The sequence below is a fragment of the Athene cunicularia genome, assembly GCF_003259725.1.
Source record: "Athene cunicularia isolate RWA chromosome 5 unlocalized genomic scaffold, athCun1 chr5_part1, whole genome shotgun sequence".
Lineage (NCBI taxonomy): Eukaryota > Metazoa > Chordata > Aves > Strigiformes > Strigidae > Athene > Athene cunicularia.
In genome coordinates this window covers 1,786,329-1,807,841 of record NW_020799101.1, presented here as the reverse complement: position 1 = coordinate 1,807,841, position 21,513 = coordinate 1,786,329, and the positions used below count along the sequence as shown (strand labels likewise).

The 21,513-nt window shown below is 43.7% G+C and overlaps 1 protein-coding gene across 1 annotated transcript in view; it reads left to right on the top strand.

Moving 5' to 3' along the window:
• The window catches only part of MDGA2 (MAM domain containing glycosylphosphatidylinositol anchor 2), a 384,757-nt gene that overhangs the window by 356,694 nt on the left and 6,550 nt on the right, over positions 1-21,513 (top strand). Inside the window, exons 13-16 of the mRNA XM_026849164.1 lie at positions 6,418-6,438; positions 11,657-11,812; positions 12,938-13,096; positions 19,928-20,058. Of these exons, the coding sequence (XP_026704965.1) occupies positions 6,418-6,438; positions 11,657-11,812; positions 12,938-13,096; positions 19,928-20,058 (467 nt within the window). The remainder of the gene's footprint in view (positions 1-6,417; positions 6,439-11,656; positions 11,813-12,937; positions 13,097-19,927; positions 20,059-21,513) is intronic.

The window sequence follows — 21,513 nt, the reverse complement described above, 5'->3', positions numbered from 1 at the left end:
TATCTCAGCTGTTTTAATATCAAGGGAAAAAAAAAATACATTAAGCAATCTCAAGTATCAGCTCCAAAGAATGTAGTGGCACATTTCGCTGCCAGATTTGCCAGCAGTGGCAGTGAGTGAACCTTAGGTTTTGCCTGTTACAGGAAAGTGTTTGCAAAGTCTGTGTTGCCCAAAGCTCTCGAGAACCAACTCTCAATTAAAGGACTTGTTTGCTAAATCTGTGGACATGCAAATGAGGAGAAGATGGCCATTGTGCTGCAGTTCCTGTTGGACTTTGGCTCCTCGTTGGACCTCTTTACCCTACTGAGTGCCTATTTTCTGGCACTAGCGGGAGGAGTCTGGTCTCTTTGGGGCTCCTCGCATGCACAAGGGAAAGACCCAGAGTCTTCCCGAAGGTGATGAGGAGCAGAAGCTTCATTCAGATGTTTGGGATTTCTCTGCAGAATCCCAGTCTCTCCATGCTGGCTACGATAAGGAGACGTGTATCCTCACAGCCAGCTCGTGCCAGGCAGCCCCTGCCCTCTTCCGTGGGCCTCAACATTTCTCCCGTGACTTAAATACTGACCAGTACTCCTATAAGGAGGAAAAATACCCCACCATTTAGGTCACTCAGTCACTACTGCTCCTTTTTTATGGTGGTTATACTCTGGCAAGTCTCAGGAGGTTGATTGAGGTCTCAGCTATGGCTCACAACCGTGCTGAGTTTGAGGTTTTAAGGAAACATTATGTGATTTACGTTTCTAGCCCCTGGCTGGCAGGGAGAACGTTCCCATGCAGCATAAAAGGCGTTATTTTGTCTACCGAATTTTTTTTTTCTGCTAGAATCTGCCATTAGCGCAGATGCGAGCAACATCCCATTTCAAACGTGCTGATGAGGTGCCAGTGCGAAATCCAGCTGCCCAGGAGAGAGGCGGCCGTTGCCTGTGCCCCAGATGGAGAGATGCTTTTGGAGCAATGAGCAGTGCTGACAAATTCACAGCTTCAGAAATCACGAGCCAGATGCTAATAAGATAAACCTAAAGCGACTTCCCTTTGAAGAGGGATCCCAGAACCGATGAGGCTTTGTGTGCTTAAAATACGCGTTTTTATCTCAGCATTTGTCCAATGGCTATAGTGTCAGCAAACTGTTACCGAGCTAATTTTGAGGATGTTACAGCTTCAGCTGTAAAATAATGATATCACATACGTTATTGTAGTGCAAATCCAATCGTTATAATCTGAAATGGTGGAGCCTTAGAAAAGCAGTTAATGGGCTAGCAGGATACACAGCAGCAGGCCTGCATCAATGTAAGAAATAATTATAAACATTACCCAGGAAATAAAAGACATCATGGGAATGTTTCTTAAAAGGAGAACTAAGATAATTTTTTACATTTTTCTCCCATTACTTTTTGGTGGTTTTTTTGGTTTTTTTTTTTTTTGATTGTGAGACCTCAGGCAAGGAAGGAAGGAAACATTTGAATTTTCACAGTTCCAGTAGGATTTTGTGTGTGTGTGTGTGTATGTGTGCCCCTGTGTGTTCAGTTTGGGTCAGCAACCCAGAAGCACGCCTGCCTCTGGCACTATCACCCCTTCTTTCTCATCCCACCACTTTAGGAATTCTCTTTTTTGAGGACCAGGACCCAGAATGATGTCCATTCAGGTCCTGAATATCTCCAAGGATGGAGACTTCAGAATCTCTCTAGGCAACCTGTCTGGTGCTCAATCACCCTTGGAGTACAAAAGCTCTTTTCTTAGGTATAAGATGTATTTGTATTGCTGGCGAGGATTCCCATTGCGAACACTTTCCCCCTCATTTTTTCTCTTTTTTTTTTTTTTTTTTTTTTTTCTAATAGGATTTCACCCCATTTTAAAGAAATGCGGTTTGAAAACTAGATCAGACGCATCGTAGTTAGAGCTGCTAAAACTGGTAGCAGTCTTTTGCCTTTAAGAAATGCATTAACTTTTACAGTTGAGTTTCATTTTTGTGCAAATGGAGGATAGGTAGGCCAGGCACTACCTAGTTTTTACTTTGACAGCTTACGCTTATCTTTTGTGGTAGGGCGATCTTGGGTAGGTGCTGCACAGAACTGATTTGTCTAGGATAAAGCGTGTAAGGATCAACGCGACATTTCTAGAGCGTTGGCTGCATTTGCTCCCTTACTGGAGAGGAGAAGGCTTCTCGGATTTCTTCCGGGGCATGAATCACCCTCTGGATGTGCCCATATCTCTCCAGTGACTTCAGAGACACTCCAATGACACTCTTAGATGAGGTGTCGAACTTCGAGATTGTTAAAGTTAAGCCACGTTAATCCTACCAGTGAAGCCGTTTTTATTGGCTTACATTCCTTCGTACATGGTGCAGAGCACATCACCCTTTAAATTAAACCCCACAACTGGGGATTAACGTGGAAATTGCTAATATATAAAAATAACAGCTTCCGATGTGCTAGGCTGCTGGTAGCCATCTGAGTGTCCAAAATAAGGAGATATTAAAGCAGGAAAACCTCAGTAATGAGCCCTTTACAGTACAGCCTGCCATCCCAAGTGGGAGCTGTAAATACAAAATAAAAATTCTGCAGTATCCAATCCCACGAATCAAAAACTTACCCATAGTGCAGGCATTTCATAGGGAAATCCCTCGCCTGCCATGAATTATTCTCTCCTCTGAATGCCAAAAGGACGGGAGAAAAGAGCAATCATCACAGTAGGAGTGACATTGATAATTACAGCCAAACATCACTTGACAAATTCTTTGGTAGATACATATGTTACTCTGCTAGTGAACACAGTCTGCCGAGTAAATACAAACAGGGCAATTTCAGTAGCACTAATGAGTGTTTTGCAGGCTAATACAAAACAGATATGTCTCACAGTAACAGAGATATGTCTCGTAGTAACAGTTTAAATATTATCTCCATCACTTTACATAAATCTGTGTCAGCCTGGTTGATACGAACTGGCTGTAAAGTCCTCCAACTCCTCCAATTAAAGCTTCAGCACTCGCTGTTTTAGACAGGCACTTGCGTTTAAATTATTTTTTTTTTAAGTTAACCAGTGATCAAAGAAGCAAGCTTAGATCCCTTCTATGGAAAAAACAAAAACAAAACAAAACAAAAAAACACAAACCAACAACAAAAAAACCCACCAAACAACCAACAACTCAGCATTACGACTATTGGTGTGTAGAATCAGCAGCAGATGGATGATGGTGGCCAGTTGCTTTGTAGGGCGGCTCGCACGTTTTCATATGAGGTTTAGACACTCCCCAAATTCTGTACGGAAAAAAAGAGTATATATTGTGGTTATTATTTCTTACTATTCTGAGGATTATATTGCGAGCCCCAGAAAAAAAAAAAAAAAAAAAAAAAAAAAAAAAAAAAAAAAAAAAAAGATTGACACCAAATAGGGCATAAATGATAGGATTTATAAGTTTGCACAGATAGGTATTTCCGTTATTATCTAGTGTTATAAATAGTAAGTTAGGCAGATTGCTAATCTTGGAGGAAGAAAGCCTTGTCCTTGCAGACCAGCAATATTTACACTGAAGATTGCTTTTCCTGTGCAAACCAAGTGCTTAGAGGTATGGACTCTTGCTCTTGATTAAAGCTTTTAGGTGCTGGTTATAATTACCACAAGTCACCAGTTTCCAGTGGCAGAAAACAGCAGCTGAACATCTAGCATGCTTCTACTTACCTCTGTTTCTTTTATAGTTTTTTGATTTGCAGCTGTTTTTTTTTAGAGGGACATCATGTCGTAGTCCCTGAAGGCCACCTCACTTGTAACCTGAACAAGCATCTGTGTTGGGAAGGATCTGTGGGATATTTAACTCTCTTGGTATAACTGCAGTTACGCCTAGTAGAAGGGCACGAATTCAGAAAACCCATTCAGCCCACGTGTTTCTGCTGTTATCTGCACAAATACAGATCACTGAAAGCTAAAATCATCCCCCCCCAAAAAAAAAAGAAATTCCAGCAGGTTTTATTCTCCACTTGCTGGAGGAAAGGCAGGAAGATTAAGGGATCATCTGTCTTGGCTCTAACGAAGCTCAAACATTTCCTGACACTTTGTTCTCCTCCCAAGATTCTCCGCCAGCAAAACCTTCCTCCCCAGTGTGAGCCCGGGTCAGCGGCGCAGGGCGGTGAGAACCCTCCGAGGTGCAGAGATTTTGCAGACATTTCAAAGTCAGCCTTGGGAATTTACTCCCTCAGCCATCCATTAATTTCCCTTTATGGGTAATTTAACTCGCTGCCCGTGTGACATGCAGGCAGCAACCTTACCTTTCCGCAGTGAGAGCCAGAGCCGTTACCCCTCGTCTTGCAGCGATGTGCTCTGTTACCTAGAGGAGTGAGCTGCCTGGGGTTTTTGTTCGGTTGTGGTGGGTTTTTTTCCTAATTTTCGATCTTAGAAAAGTTCAGCCTAACTGCTCGAATTTTCTTTTCTGCTCTTGTCAATCGGTGCAAACTGAAGCTAGTTTGGCGAGAAGCCTTTTTTTCACTCTGCCGTGAACAATTTGAATAGCGTGACTCGAGGTTGCATGCCGATGATCGTTTCCCATAAAAGCCTGTATGTTTAGTTACAAATCAAGCATCAGTAAACGTAGTTCCCAGCAATTTCAACTAATTCCAAATTCAGTCACCCAAGGATTTCACGAAACGAATGTTTCTTGGAGGATGAAAGGTAATTTGTTGGTAAAAGCCATGAGGTTATCTAACATAATGTAAAGACTGATTTTAAGAACATTGCACTGGGGCAAATCACTGTTCATTTCTTCCAGAAAAGTCAAGACGAAATGGCAGAGTTGCTAATTCAGAGCTGGTTTGCAACTTTTAGATTGAATCTAGAGCTATGCAGAATCCGCGGCTGGGGTTCACAAAGAAAAGTTCGTGTCTCTAAACAAGGTGTGAGAAGGGCAGCAAGGAAACATGGAGCAACGTGGTGTCTAACCCATTATTTGGAGATAAAAATTTATTTCAAATTTTCTGTCAGTAACATGCAAATCCAACTGCGAGCTTTAGCATCCTTCTGTTTCTCACGTAAGGGCTTGTAGCAGAAGGGCTGTTTCCTGAGCCATCCATCCTCAAACTCACCCTTCTGCAAACAGGTGGGAACAGAACCACAGGCTAATTTCTCATTCAAACCTGATTTCCAGTTTTTAGTGGAGGTTACTCCGGACCTCAACCTGGGTGGCTGTTGCCATGGTTAAGATATCTGCAGGTACTACTACATTCAGCCTATTAAGGTGATAGATAAATAATTGAACATCAATATTAGAGAATTGTGCACTAGAGGTTTTTGTCATTTTGCCTATGAAATAAGAGTACCGGTTTTATCAGTTGCCCCAAAGATTCCCCGTGCCCAGCTGCCATGCGGGGCGTTTCAGAGGCTCACAAAAGAACAGACAGAAATAATATTTTTCGGCAAAGTTATCTCAAGGCTTCTCCTGCCATGGGATAGGGAGCGGGCAGAGGTGGGATGCAGGGAGGCGGGATGCTGCACTGATGCTCCTGTCTCTGAGAGCACAGCGCCAGGAGAGCAGCATCCAGGACCCGGCCGTGCTGGCGTGTCCCTGTCCTGGCCATGGCTCCTCTGCAGGCACAGGATGTGCTGGCACTGCTGGCAGCTTTTTAGGGCAGCACACTTCACCTTCCTTTGTCATTGTCTTTGAAGTATGTCCTCCCTGGAAAAGGGTTTATGTGCCAGAAGACTCTCATGTTTTGGTTTTGGGTTTTTTTGTTTTTTTTTTTTGTCTTGGTTGTGTCTCTTGGTCTAATGAGATCAAGCCTCTTCTCACAAACTTGCTGTGCTTATGTTTTCTGCTATTTGAAAGGAAAAAAAAAAAAGCATTTCTAAGAAGAATGCAAGTGTTGTCTGTTTCTTAAGACTCATGTTTACACAGACATCTTGAAGAATCTTATTGTTTATTGAGTAGAATAGTAATTTATTTTGCCAAGTATTCTTGAGCAGTGCTAAAAGGAAACTTTAAGTGATGAACAAGGTCCGGTGCAGAACCTCTGCTTTTGATGAATTCATCCTTGAGTTCCTATACAATACTCCATTCATTTCTTGAATTCCTATACAAAGGCATCACCCTGGAGTTTTGCTGTGCAGCTGTCCCCACCCTTACGGTATCTGCGCCCACAATCTACGTTTGATTCTTAATCACAGCATCTTGTTCCCCAAGCTGCAGGTCCTGGTGATGGAGCGTACACATCGTGGGTGGGAGAGGCTATCGTTTCTCACTGAAATCGTTGCCTTTGGATAGCCAGGGGGCCACAAAATTTGCTCAAAAAGGAAGTTACCAGTCTTGCTGGCTGTCGGTGTAGGAGCCATAATCAAAGTCTTGAGGGGGAGGGAACAGGAAATTTAGGATAATCTGAATATTGATGAACTCGAATTTCTTCTTTGTGCTAATTTTCTTTTTGCTCTGTCTTCCAGCTCCAGTAAATCCACATCTACGTAAGTATTTCTTTATCCTCTTAGCTTTTCTGTGCATAAAATTATCTTTGCACCTGTTGTCCCTTACAGTTAAAAAGAAAATTATAAGTATTTCACCTCCAGTTGGAGCCTGTGGATTGCAGGGACCACCTTAGTTTTGCGTGCAAGCTGGGCTGGTGGCCGAAGATGTCACACCAAGGTGCTAAAGCAAGAGTAGATGGAGGAAAGAAAAATGATAGCTCCACCTCATCCTTCTTTCCCACTGCCCAAACAGTCCATCTGAAGGAAATTACTAATGTTCCGAAATAACATCCATTTGTGGTGCATCGCAGCTCTGTGTGTATGGGTGATGCTGTGGTTTACTCATGGGAGTAGCTACACACCGATAAATTAAAAAGCTGAAAGTTTCAAGTCCCGTGTAGGAACCGTGTCTGCGCCTCAACAGGTGTGATAAAAATCTTGAAGGAAAAGTCGGTCGATGAAATGTTCTAAATTCACTTGCCCTTGCATAAGAACTAGGTTTGAAGTTCTTGAATTATTTTGATACTTCCAAGGGTAGTCAAGAAGCTCGTCTGCAGCTTTAAAACCAAAAGAGGAATGTTATGGTTTGTTTTTTGTTTTTTTTTTATGCAGCGCGTACAGGAATCATGGACCTCATTTGCACAGAGAAATGTGGAGACCAAAAGTGTAACTAGGGTGTGAAAGTGCTTAGACAAATTCACAGGAGGCAGCTCCACAGGCACGATGAAAAATGCAAACTCTGACTATTTATTCACTAATGTGCTGGTGCTGGGGCGCAGGGAGGTTGCAGGGCAGAAAGAACTTCTCCCGCAGCTTGTTCTTACGCTTTTCCACGGGCACCGAATCCCCACAAACGTTTGCAGACAGGAGACTGGGATGGAGCTTTAGTATGTCCCAGTAAAACCGCCCAGTTATTCCTAACAGCCCCCACGTCCGCTTCCCGATTTCCTTCCACGCCGCAGCGAATAAATATTGTGCTGTTGCAACATATTCTGCCATCACTCTTTCTTTAACAACATGTGCAAAAAATATTCCTGCGTAGGGAATGGGGTTCAGGCTGACGTTATTGGTGCCGTAGCGCAGCAGTAATCAGGCCGGGATGTGCGAGCAGCCTCTCACTCCATCTCTCACATGCAACGGCTAAACCTTTCTGTAAATTTTAAACTTATTTGAGGAAGATCTCGCGCGACGCATTAATAATTAATCGGGGCTTAGCTCAAAGCTCACGGGAGCTGAAGGGACCACTCCCGTTGACTTAAACGGGCGGTAGATGAGATCTTTGCTAATGAGTATATTAAATACATACTCTCTGATGTTACGGAGAAAACGCGTCGCAATCCTGAGTGCTTCACAATGTAATCCTCGATGGTTTTAAGCTCCGAAACTCTTAATTTTCAAAATATCTCTGTAGCTGTGGTGGCCACGCGGTCGAGTGCAGGTGACATCCAAATGGACCGTGCAATGGGGAGTGTGTTAGCTCAGGGCAGGGGGGGCAGCTCTGGCATCCTGGCCACCCTTCAGCTGCTCGCTAGGTCGGCACTGGTAGCGATGGGAAGGTTTGCCCACCAGAACCGTAGGGTACCCAGGCTAACTTCTTTCCGATGATCAAAACACGTTAAAATTTTGGTTTGCCTTTTTTCCCCCAAAGACTTTTTGAGTGAAATCCTTTGACAGGGAAGAAATCTTGGTCTGCTACAGGGTTCAAAACTGTAAGGTGGAGAAGAGAGATTCCGTCTCCCATAACGAATTCAATCTCATTGTTTTCCGTGCTTTCTACAAAAGTTCTGTTTTTTTTCTGAACCTGTTGGGCTGAATTCTGATCTTATTTACGCTGTTGTGAATGGAAAATAAGATCTGTATTCAACTGGGATAAGATACCTGTATTGAAAACTGAAGTCACATGCTTCCTGCTTCTTGAATAACCACATCACATAAATCCTTCTTTTTTTTTTTTTTTTTTTTTTTTTTTTTTTTTTTTTTTTTTTTTTTTTTTTTATAAATAAGGAAGTAGCATCAAATGACTTAAACACTGAGATGCGGCCTGAGAGCTACATTTTATTTTGTACCATAATATAAACCATTTAATGTAAATCATAAGGATTTCCTATCAATAAGTGCAGCTGGAAGTTGCACTCGAATAATGGAAGAGATTAGATGTTAGTCATGTGAAACCTTAATTTTATGGAAATAGATGACAAAAAAATTCATACTCCGATGAAGAGTGTTTCACCTTGAGGACAGTTTCAGGTTTTGCCCTAAGTACCAATGAAATTATTAATAACTTGAGTCCACTTGCGGAGCTGGCATTTGCTTTGACAAACGCTGACCCCTATCTTTAATGCTAAGGAACACCATTGTTAGTGCTTTCAGCAAACCGTAGTGTCTGAGCAGTGCCATGAGCGGGAGCACCCATGGGTGCTTGGGGCAGGGCTGGCTGTTCCTCCTGCACTCGGTGTGCCCCGTTAATGAACAGGTCAGGACCATCCAGATCTATTTAAATGCTCCTACTTCCTGCATAAGGAAAATCCTGAGCTGATCCTCAGGAACTGCTTCCCATTTTTATTCTTCTGTCAGTTTTTACGGAGCGTTTAGTGCCAAGAATATTTAGCACTAACCTTTTCCAATGTATTCTAAATGGCCGAGTCCCACATGAAACCAGTGTTTTCCTATTAAATAAATGGCAAACTTTTACTTACCTCTTTTCATCCTGGCCTGATTTTTTTTTTTAAAACTTGAAGAAAAATCTTTCATTTTGCTTATGTGGAATTTCTTGATGAAGCTCTGAGGGCATGGTGCAACATGCAAATGCAGCTTTTAAGGTACTAGAGGGGCAGCATCGGAAAACGCTGAATGGCTGAAAAAATCTTTGTGTTCATTCACTTTGCTGCAGGACTGGATCGGGTAGTCAGAACTTTTCTCCCTTAGTTACTGGTTTGCCCTTTAATTTCATCATGTTGTGTAGAAGCAGCAACGTTTTTGCTATGGGAAGGGCTTGCATAGGTGGAGGTGGAAGCAAATGCACAAAATATAGCGTAAACCAAGCGAATTTGGAGCTCAAGTCATGTAAAAAGTATTCTTGGAGAGGCACAGCTGGCATTTTGTTCAGAGTGCTCCATTTGAGTCCTTGTGTCTTTCAAGAGCTTTGTCAGGGTCTTTGCTTTCTCTTCCTGGTCTTTGGGATAAAGACGGAGATGTTGCCCTGCATCTATTCACCTGCTTCTCTCTGTAAGGATTTCGGAGGTAATCTGTCCATCTGTATTCCTCGTGGCCTGGGGTTTTTGATTTGCTCACCTCTCAGGAAGAACCACAATCAGGCCTCTACTTGTATTTCTCTTTTGCAATGCTCACGATGGTGCTCCTCCATGGAATGATTTTCTGTATCGCTGCTTCTTCATCGTTCAAAATTCAGGATCAAGAAGACCTTGCTCCCAGAACCCAACCAAGGGGCCAGGTCTTGAAATTGGCTCCCCACTGCGCTGACAGTTATCGGTTATATTTGCCACTTAAAGAACTGTGCTTTAGGGAATTAATTCTCCTGGAGGTTCTAATAAAGTTGATGGATTTACTGAGAAATCAAGCCAATCTGCTCGAGGTACTAATAGCCAAGGAAGTTTCTGTGGTCTGCATTTTTGTGATAACCTGCTTTTTATAGAATGGTGTTTTATGCGGACTCGTGGAGGGAGTACAGTTTGTGTTGCTCTTTGGACGGGCAGGAGCAGAAGGAGGAAGATTTGGAAATCACTCCTAATGCACCTTGTGGTTTGGGATGAATTTTTCAAGCCTGCTTTTTCAGTCTGCAGTATTACCTGATTTTAAATAAGCTTCAGACCAGCATCCTTGCTTAGCAGTACATATCGAAGCTAAGCTCCAGGTCCCTCTGTCTTCACTGATTTACAGGGAAGCTCCACTGGCTTAAGTGGATTTATAGTTCACTGAAACCCCAAACCTGCAAACATTTATATACCTTCTCAGTGTAACACAGATGAATAATCCCATGGTGCCTGGTGTTAGAGTTCCTCATAACAATGAATATAAATTGCACCCCTATAAAGAAGGCCATAGCTGACACAGTGTGCAGACAGCTGCATTCTCCCTGGAGAAGAGAGATTTGCTTGTTTTCTCAGATAAATCAATTGACTTTGCTGGAAGAGTAAACTTGGCAGGAACTGCTCATGTGCATAAAATTAAGCTTTTGCACGTTCTACACGGGGCCTTATTCTGTCCTGGGATGAAAACTGAACTTTGAATTTTAGATTTATTTGGGTTCCTAAATGTCTGGCAGTAGGAGTTTCTCATCCCATCATAACCCAGCAGGTAGGAACACTGGACTGCTGTGCCTCAGGGACCTCTGTTTCACAAGGGAGAGGTTCCCAGTAATCCTCTCTGGGGTTCTTGGCATTTTTATTCTTTAGACTTAAGCTTCAAGTCTAAGTCAAGTACCTAACCAACGTCAAGTACCTAACAGAAATCTTAGTGAAAGTCTAGATCTCTTCGGGACATCATACAGTTACCTGTCCTGCCCATATAGGTTCAGATAGACCTAAATCTTCCTCTCAGGTATTTGTTTAATTGGTTATTATAATCTAGTGATGGGGACTCAGTGCTCTTCCCGAGCAATCCATTCGTGTTCTGCACCATCCTGATTTTTAGAGATTTTCTTTGTGTCTACGCTAAAGCTCCTTTACTCTCATTTTAGCTATTACTTGCTTTCCCATCCCTATTGAAAACCAATAATAGTTTAGGAGATGTCACTTGGGGATAATGTTTTCATTTTGCAAAGTTGCTGTCCTCTTTCGCCTAATGGTCTTACCCCTAAACCAAAATAATCCACTTATCGCTTTTGTTCCCTTAGTTCATGTTTTATGGAGATGCTGCCTGTTCTGAGCTTTTTAGAAATACTGGCTGGGTAAGAGGAGACAATGTCTCTAAGGGCAGTTGTCCACATCTGAGTACGTGAGGAGCAGCTATACTGCAATATAACTTCAAGTAACCCCAACACGCGTTGATGACCATGATTTCCTTTTCATTGAGGTTACTGCAAAAGGAAACACACGCTAAGCACTAGAAGCTGACGCGAGATAAATGCACGTTGATTTTCCAGTGCTGCTAATAAGCATCATCCCACGATGTGTTTGCTATAATTGACAAGTACTTTGAGAAGAAGCGTAGGATGAATAACGTCAGCCACTAACTTTCTCCTCATTTTCTGCGTTGGCAGGAGAGTTCCACTGTGGGTTTGAGGACGGTAACATTTGCCTTTTTACTCAAGACGACACGGACAATTTTGACTGGACAAAACAAAGCACTGCCACTAGAGACACAAAATACACCCCGAACACGGGGCCAAACGCGGATCGGACTGGCTCTAAGGAAGGTAAGCGCCAGTGGTGTGCCTGTTCCCCCGGCACTGCTGCTTCCCGGGGCGAGGGACCTGTCCTGGACAGCCAATTCAGCCCGCTACTTCGTTTTTTCCCGATCGTACCAAGAATAAACATACTTCAAGGACTTCTAAAAGAAATTGCTGGTGCCGATGCGTGCGGCTGGTCCCAAAGCACAACCTGCTAATGGTGCCATTAAGCATCTTGTATTGTTTCTATTGTGCCATTTTCAAAGCGATTGCTTTTTTGTTATAGTCTAGTGGGGAAATATTCTGGCACATCTTGAAATATTCTTCTGGCTTATGTCATTTAAATTCTAACTTGGACTCTCTCAGACTGTCACAATGAGAATTTTTTTTTTTCCCTGTTTTTACTTCGGGTGTTGCTAAAATGTGTAATTTTCAGTCTGCTACCCTGGTTAACAGAAGTGTGCCATCTTGACTGCAGTGTATATTTGCATTTGAAAAGTCAGACATATTGCGCTGAATTTATCAAGTGCTGCAGTAACTCATGCTATTTTATTGTATGCCCCCTTCTTGCACTACCAAAGGGGGAAAAAATATAAAATCATGCTGCATTGTATTTGCTTGGGGGGATTAAGTAAATATTACCTCTGTTGTGGGCACAGTCCAGGATCAGAATAAATTAATAATGTCTTCTTTCGTGAAAGTGAGCTTTTGAACATCTGATTGACATGGCCAGTTGAAAAAGTTCCTTGAAAGGTTTCTATCAAGATATTTTCCCTTTATTTCACAAGTCCTCCCTGCACACTGTTTATAGGTACAAATTGCAACCTTGAGACTGAAGGCTGAACCCCGCCGTAAAGACTTTTTTGTTTGTTTGTTTTCTTGTGCATATACGACATTATGCCGATTTGAAGTTGTTGACGAGTACTGACCTGCTAGCCCTGATTTTACCCTCGGTAGAAAACACATCCTTGAAGCAGTGGTGGAAAGCACATAGGCTTAATGCAGAAGAAATACATTCCAGAAAACACGATGATGTCAGAAGAATGTGAAAAATTAATCCAAGATGCTGGATAGCCCTGGTGTCTTCCTGCACGTATACGTGTTGGGTTTTGAAGACTGTAACCTAATGATTTCCATTTGCACTTCCCCTAGGTTTCTACATGTACATTGAGACATCACGCCCCAGGCTGGAAGGAGAAAAGGCCAGACTCGTTAGTCCTGTTTTCAGTGTCGCTCCAAAAAACCCGTACGGAGCTACGAACACAGCCTATTGCTTCAGCTTCTACTATCACATGTATGGACAGCACATAGGTGAGAGAAAGCCAATGACCTTGTCTTTTCACTTGGGGAGAAAAGGCAGGAGGAATGGCCACTTCGGGAGGACCGCCAACACCCGCAAGGGCCAGTTACAGCCAAAGCGGGCAATAGAGGTGCCCGATAGCCCCTAATTGCTGTAAAATTCTGTTTCCCACTAACCAGCACACTAGCGGGGGCCCCCTCTTACAGCTGGGAAGTGCACGTGTGAGGTTTTGAGCGCTTGAGCGCGCGAAAACAGAAAAAAGGTGATCCTTTCAAGGACTTTGCCTGATAGTAACACGGTGTTTTGAGTCACTCCTGGCTAGATTCAGGATCAAGCAATTACCAGCAGCACTCCTCGTGCGCTGGCAGCTGGAGCGGCACAGCCCGTGTGCGACGCAGCAGCATACGACTCCTTTGTAACGGTCGTGAACAATTTGCTCACGAGCTGTGGGAGTATATATTATCAAGGTGTATCTCTGTACGTCTGTTTTTAGTCACAGCTCTTTCAACGCACCCGTTTAATTTCTTGGCATGGTATGAAAAAAAAAAAAAAAGTGGGAAAATATAAATGTATAAATGATAGAGAACCAATTTTTATAAATGCTGTAAATCCCTGTGAGGTACTTGGTGCTTACCAGTGTGTCAAGAGGCTTTCCAGTGCCAAGCTGACCTGACTAGATATATTTTTATATATATTTCAAGGGCAAGCACATCCTCACAGTGCATTCTGGTGGTTGCTTCAGAAAACCTTTGTCTTACCCGAGGCAGAGTTCAGGTTTTAAATAGAGCAGACAAGTTCACTTAGGTGGTTTTGTTTTTTTTTATCAGTTGTCTCTGCACTGCAAGTGCGTGGATGCAGCTCCAGGTTTAAATTCTCCTGATTTGGCATTGCAGTGGGAGCTTGGCTGTTTATTGGAAGGAAGCGATTGAGCCAGGCCATGCTTAATGACAAAAATATAAACTTCTCTATACGGTCATATACCAGACTATTTCTGGTGTATTGCAGTGAAGAGCAAAGCTATAAACATAAAGGGTTGAAGAGATTTTTTTTCTGGAATACCTTACAGTTGGGATAAAATATAAGAAAAATCAACCACTGAGGCTGACATCCGTCCATAAAACAGTGACCTCTCATTGGTGCAGTATTTTTTTTTCCCCCGGCTACCTCTTCAGCAAGTGTCTGTGTCCTTAGCTTTTTTCTTGAGACCAACCTTTCCTCTTTATGTGTGATTTCTTGAATTGCCATGTATAATGCTGGCTGATGAAGGAGCTGACCCATGGGTAGAGATGGTGCCAGTGATGATTAGCGATCATAGTTGCATAGGATTTGATCATGGCAGTGTGGAGACCTCGTTGTTGAAAACCAAAATTGCTCGATATCGCTTTTGTTCCTTAATGTTAGAAAATGTAGTTACCATCATTTTAGCTAATGTTCAAAATTACCAACTTTTGAATAGTTTTGTACAACATTAAACATATTATTCTGTCTTTAAGAAGCAGACTGACAGAAAAATCATAAATAATGTCAGCCATGCGTTTGGATGCTCATACATGTCTACTAAATTCAAAATTTCAATTCCTTATAATGATAACGTTATGAAACACAGGAGACTGCAGCATGCATACGAGAAAAAAATTATGAAATCAGAAAATATATATCATTTGATTTCCCAGAAGTGAACTGTCACTGAAATTTTTCCACCTGAGGATAATGAAAAGAAAAAGCTAATGAGTGATGAAATTCTAAGACTTCAGTGATTTAAGCACATGATCATTTTATGAATAGTTGTATTGATGAGGTAACTACTTGAATGAGTTTTTAAAGGTTTGTTGTCTTAGAAATTACTTTGGGTTAGGAAAGGGGTTATTTTCACACAGTGATTTGCCCAGACAAATCAAACATTTATCGTAGAATCAGGTTGGAAAGGACTTTTAAGATCGTCAAGTCCAACCGTTAACCCAGCGCTGTCAAGGCCACCACTAAACCACGTCCCTAAGCGCCGCATCTACACGGCTTTTAAATACCCCCAGGGATGGTGACTCCACCACTGCCCTGGGCAGCCTGTTCCAGCGCTCCACAACCCTTTTGGTGAAGAAATTTTTCCTAATATCCAACATAAACCTGCCCTGGTGCAACTTGAGGCTGTTTCCTTTTGCCCTATTCCCTATTTACTTGGGAGAAGAGACCAACCTCACCTTGTACAGCCTATTGTCGGGTAGTTGTAGAGAGCCATAAGGTCTCCCCTCTGCCTCCTTCTGTGTTTCAGATGATGTGCCCTCATGGTAAGGATGGCCACCACCTTCCTGGGCTGCATCAGGCAGAGTGTGGCCGGCAGGCTGAGGGAGGGGATCCTGCCCCTCTGCTCAGCACTGGTGGGACATAGCTGGGTGCTGCATCCAGTGCTGGGCCCCCCAGTACATGAGAGACATGGGCTTACTGGAGAGAGACCAGCTCAGGACCACAAAGGTGATGAAGGGACTGGAGCATCTCTCAGATGAAGAGAGGCTGAGAGAGCTGGGACTGCTCAGCGTGGAGAAGGCTCAGGGGATCTCATCAATGTATAGGAATACCTGAAGGGAAAGTGTAAAGAAGATGAAGCTCAGAGATGCTCAGGGACGGGTCAAGAGGCAGTGGGCACAAGCTGAAATAGAGGCAATTCTATTTAAACATAAGAAAAAAAAAAATCACTGTGAAGGTGGTCAGACATACGCACAGGTTCCCCAGGGAAGTTGTGGAGTCTCTATCCTTGGAAATCTTGTCCTGGACAACCTGTTCTGATCTGCCGTGCTGTGGGCCAGGGTTTGGATGGGACGGCCTCCAGAGGTGCCTCCAACCTCAACCGTTCTGTGGGAAATATTTAATTGGTAATATTTATTTTTTTTTCAGAAGAATTACATTTAATTAAGTATTAATACCCCATGAATAATTCTGAATCTTACTGCTAGAACAGATTGACTGTTTTATCATAGGCTGTTTGAAGCCTTGACCCTTCATGCCTGTTCTGGAATTTGCAGTTGACATATAGAAGGTGTTTCTTATCCCCATGTGGGAACGAGTGCTGCCAGTCAGGGCAGCTGTTGGCTGCAATATGCGCTGCCAGCTCAGAGCTTTCTTCACAAGAGCAGGATAGGAGCTGCTGAGACTTCGTGTATTATCCCTGTGCTGTAGGATCTCTCTTTTGAATAACTGTGAGCTGCTGATTCTTGACCTGACTTTATTGAAAACTGGAAGTGGCTTTCAGGGGAATTTGGCTTAAATAAATTCCAGCCTTTTCCTCCTTGGACCTGGTGACAGCATGTTCAGAGAAGATGCATTGGCCATTAACCTTTGATTTTTCATCCAAAATGCTGTAGCAAAGTTCACCAGGCCTTGGTGCATTTCCACTGGATTGCTTTATTCTCCCTAGTTATCAATATCCATAAGATTTCCAAGCAGTATTTGGGTTATTGTTCCCATGTCTCAGGGGCAAAGCACTTGGTTTCCAAAACAGTTTCAGCGGTCTTCAAAATATTTCTGCATTTCCGACAAGGTTTTGAAGGATGCCTAATAAAACAAAATGTTATACGGGAATGATCCTCTGTGGACTGGTCTTGGAGGCTTTGGGGTGAAGATACTTCATTCTCCATCTAAAAAAAAAAAAAAAAAAAAAAAAAAAATAAAAGTGATTCCAGTGACATCAATTTGAGAATATGCCTGTTGCCCTACATTGGGGAAAAAAAAAAAAAAACACTCTACCAGTTTATCCAGCTCAGCTTCTGTGCCTTCTGTTCAGGTCTTTGGTGTCTCTGGAGAAGAGGCTGAAAATTTCTGTAGTGATAAGGAGAGGTACTCGGGAGTCTTTGCAGAGAGATGAGCACAGATCTGAGATTAGCACTTAACGCTACAGCACAGCTCTGATGAGATAAACAAGGACCTACATCCCATGCCATGGCAGTTAGATTCAGAGAGATAAAGTGTTTCTTTACCTGAAATAGATGGCTCTTACTTAGAAGTCAGACTGTAATTCCTGACAGATCGCAGGGTGCTAACTCTCAGAGTGCTGGCTGCCAGAGAAACTCCGTGTGCTTTGCTCCACACCCATCAAAAGGGGAAGGCAGATTATCCCTAAAACATAAGAGAAATAAAAGTTCCCATTACTTGATTTGCAGCAAACCGTTGTTGGGGAAGAAGAAAATGAAGAGTCACTGTCCTTATCGTGTCTCTAAGTTAAGACCGAAGTAGGTCATAGTTCCATTAGAGCTGTCACCGTCTCGTAAAACAATCTATATGTCTGATTTTTCCATCTACACCCCAAGATGGGGCACTTCTAATTGATGCTCTAGGAACAATCATTCTTCTTGTCATTAGACAGCCATAAAAAAAAAAAAAAAAAAAAAAAAAAAAACACAGTGTGAGAGCTCTTTGTGTCTGCGGAGTGCTGAGCGCTCAAAGTGCCGCCCCAGCGTTGCGGCTGGCGGCATCTCCAGAGCACCCTGCGCTCCCTTGGCAGGACGATGCTGTCAGGAAATAAATTTTGTTCCTTAACTCACAGTTGTTACTCCTGCCCACTGCTGGTTTTTGTTGGTTTTTTTTTGTTTTTTTTTTTGTTAGGAGTCACTTCATTAGCCATTTCTTTAGAGTTTGGAAGAGTTTGAAATCTTTAGATGGGTTCTTGCTGGACACACCTTGGTGCGCACCCTGTAGCCAACCCATCCTCCCCCCGCAGCGTTGGCTTTGCAAAGGCCATGTAACATTGCCAAAACCTTACTGGCAGAATTTCAAGGATTGGCATCTGTTTCAGATGTCATCAGTGAAGTTGTCAGTGACGTTTCGGGCCGGTGTGTGTGTGTGCATCTCCCGCAGTGAGGGTCAGGCAGGTACACCCGTACTAACCAACACGCTGGGCAACAACCGAGCATATCTGCCACCGTAACGGCTATTTTGTATTTTAAGTCAGGCTGCTATCATTCTGGGATTAACTTGAAGAAATTAAGTGACACAGAGAGGCTGAGTACGCCGTGAACAATCTTAAATCTCTGTAACCTCTTCAGTAACGGCATTGCATACTTTTGCATACTTTTCATAACCAAATTATTCACTTATTCCAAACAGCCCTGTGGCATGGGCTGTATCAGCCTGCAAAACCAGGTGAAATTAGTAGCTGGCAATTCACCCCTTGCGTGATATGGGCATTGCTTTGTGTCTTTTAGAAAAATAACGTTATATGTAATTCTATTTTATAACTTTAGATAGTCTGGTCTAAGACTCTGCCTTCTTTCAGACCATAGACCCAGCACAGCTGTTGGAAAAAGTCTTGGAGATCAGCAGATGGGAAGGAAGGGAAAACTGTTGTAGCTGACCAATATAAACTTGCCCAAGAGCTGTTGTTGCTGTCTGGAAGAGGGCTGAGGCCGAGCAGGCGCTCGCTGTGAGCAGCCCTGCACAACCCCGTGAATTATTACTGGGCTGGGCTCTAGGGCTGCTCCGGGCAACCCTCCTGAGCATTCCCCTTCCAAGCCCTTTTTTTGTTTCAGGTCTATTTGTTTTACCCAGGAGTGTGTGTACAGGCGGGGGCGGAATGTCCCCGTTCGAAGCCGTGTTTCCTTTGTGCTGCTTCTGCACCCTCCCCTGCATTTGAAAAATAAAATGCTGCAGTGGGAGGTAGGTGGGAGACACGGTGCCGCCCAGTCACTCCGGCGAGCACTGCTTCCCCCACCTCCTTCAAAGAAGATGTATGGCCTCATTCTGGGCACCCTGGTGAAATAGCCGTGATGAGAATATTTGCTGCTCCATTACGCGTCTAGCCTTATGTTTTTCAAGGCACCGAGTTTTGCTATTGCTAGAAATAAGAACTTTTTATTAGCAGGAGCTGAGTCACTGTGCAGCTGCCTCAGATCTGAGAGGTTTCATTGCAAATATAATTTGTATGAGCTTCCCAGCTGCCATGTCTAACACCCTAAAAAAACCCCAGTAGTCTTGTGTGAACTCGTCTGTCTGAACTTTCTCAAATGAAGGCAAATGCAAAGTTTTACTCAGCACAAAGAGGCCACTGCCCACACATCTGCGGATGACAGTGGAGAGCAAGAAGGAACAACATCTCCAAACTGTGAATTTCTGAACCCCGATAAATGGAATCCATGCATTTGCTGTCTCTTGGTGCACCAAGGCAGTCTGGTTTCTGTTCGTGGTCTGAACCAGAGAAGTTAACTAGAGGGAAGGGCTGCTGAGTGCAGATGATCTGTTACCTGTTGCAAATAATGTCTGTGCTGGAACCAGTAACTTAATGGTCAGCAGAGGAGAAAGACCCAGGTCTGTGGGGTTTTTCTCCACAGTGAGGGACTTTACCGAGGTTGTTTTAACTCAGAGGATTACGTTGTCCTTGAAAAATACTCCTTAGCAGGAGTAAGGACATCACATCTATCTCCGAGATAGATTTGCCAGACTCCACCTGATTAGTTAAACGACGTACAGAGTAAACAAGTTGGACAGTCTTTATAAGTAAGAGCTCAGCATAAAGCAGCCAACTTGCTTATTTTCCTTGGGTAAGGAGGTTTTAAATGCCTCGTTTTCAGTAAAGCACGGGGAACTCCATGTTGCCCACCTCACCCTGGGAAGCCTCGTGTCCCAGCGGGGGAGCGCACTCCCCGCGCGCTCAGTTTGCCTCCGCTGTGAATTCACTTCACCAGTTCACAGTGTTCCCAAGCTTAAAAGCTTTTGAATTTACAACAAGAAACTTTCCACATCCACTCAGACCCAGCAGAGGCCCATGCAAAACGGGAAGGGGGGGGTTGAGCAGGGGACTGCTGCTGTACCCAGCTCCATCAGCGAGCCTAACCAATTCCAGTTCTCCACCTCTTTTCTAGGAAGCTTGAACGTTTACCTGCGGTTGAAAGGTCAGACCGCGATAGAGAACCCATTGTGGTCTTCAAGTGGAAATAAGGGACAGCACTGGAACCAAGCCCGCGTTAATATAAATCCCCCAACGTCATTTCAGGTAATGGCTTGTGCATCGCACACCGGGACCGGGAATATTTGGTTTTCAGAGCGGGGGGCCTGTGTACGCTGAGCCTTTCCTTCTGACAGGATTTCACATCTTCATTTCATCTCTGAAAGCGGCTCTATGGACAGACACTTCCTTTCTTTGCTTTAAATAGGTGAGCACCATAGAGATTAATAAGGCACACTTTAACGGCCGAGCAGCAGCTATTTGCTCGAAGGCAAAATGTCTTTCCGTTTTCAGAAGATGCTAACAGCCAGTATAAAAAACCTTTTTCTATTTGAGATTAGCAACTAGAATACAAAATTGCTTCCTGTGGAAAAAAAAAATAATATTGAGGGTCCATGGTACAGTGCCTGTGTTAGAGGTTTCGAAATACACGCATTTTCTGCAGAAAAAGGAATGATCTCCGAGCCTTTGCTGAAAGGTGCCAGAGCGGCAGTGCTGCCTGTGCAGAGCTCCTGGCATGGCAGAGCTGCACACCTCATTCACCAGGCGCATGCAAGTTATGACAGGTTTTCGCACATTTCATTTTTGGTTTGACAGCGAGATGCTGATAGACTATTATGGGCAGTTCTCATTCCCGCTGTGAGCTGTTTGTAACTGGAACAGACCCAAAAAGGCAGCTGCCGCGAGCAAGCCCTCGTGTGTTTGAGCCTGGGAGTGTCATGATGGAATAGGGGAGTCACGAGCTGTGCCCTGCGGTGCGATGGTCTCCGGGGTCCTCTCTCCCCTCTCTGTAACCTTCAGGTCTCCTGGGGGAGATAATAGCTTTTTGGGGAAAAAAAGTCATTCAGTGCACGTCAGAACTGCTATCTTACACATGCAGATTGGGATTCACTTTATGGGTAATTACTGATCCTGACCCTTTGTTTTTATTTCCATGCATGAGAGGCAATGACAGACAGCAATGGCTTGGCATACGGGATCGCAGAAGCATTGCAGGGGGCAAAACTCAAGGGAAATTGCAGGAGAGGGATGTGCGAGGTTTGGTGTTGCATGATGTTTGAGTGGAACAACGTGGCAGAACTGGGGAGAAGAATGCAGAGAGGAGGGATACGAGTCTTAATGTAGACTCAGAGCTTGGGGCCAGGTAGAAGGGAGCTGAGCAGCGTCGGGCGTGAGTTCTGCTTTGGTGAAGTTAGGTTAAATCCAAGAAGTCTGAACAGTGAAGGAGAGAAAAATGATTTAGTATCTGAACATAATAAATGGACTGGTAAAGGGAGAGGAGAGACGGCTGTGGAAGCTGAAACTGAAGTGATTGTAGTTGTGTCTGAGATCCCTGAGACCTGGGATGGGCTTCAGCAGAAGCAGGGGAAGGACGAGGACATCAGCCCCAGGCAGAAAGATGCAAAGGGTTTGTCACCAGACAGGCGGAGGAGTGGAGGAGGGTGATGAGGTGCAAACCTGCGGCTCATCAGCATGAAGAGGAAGGCGTGGGCTTGGGGCGGG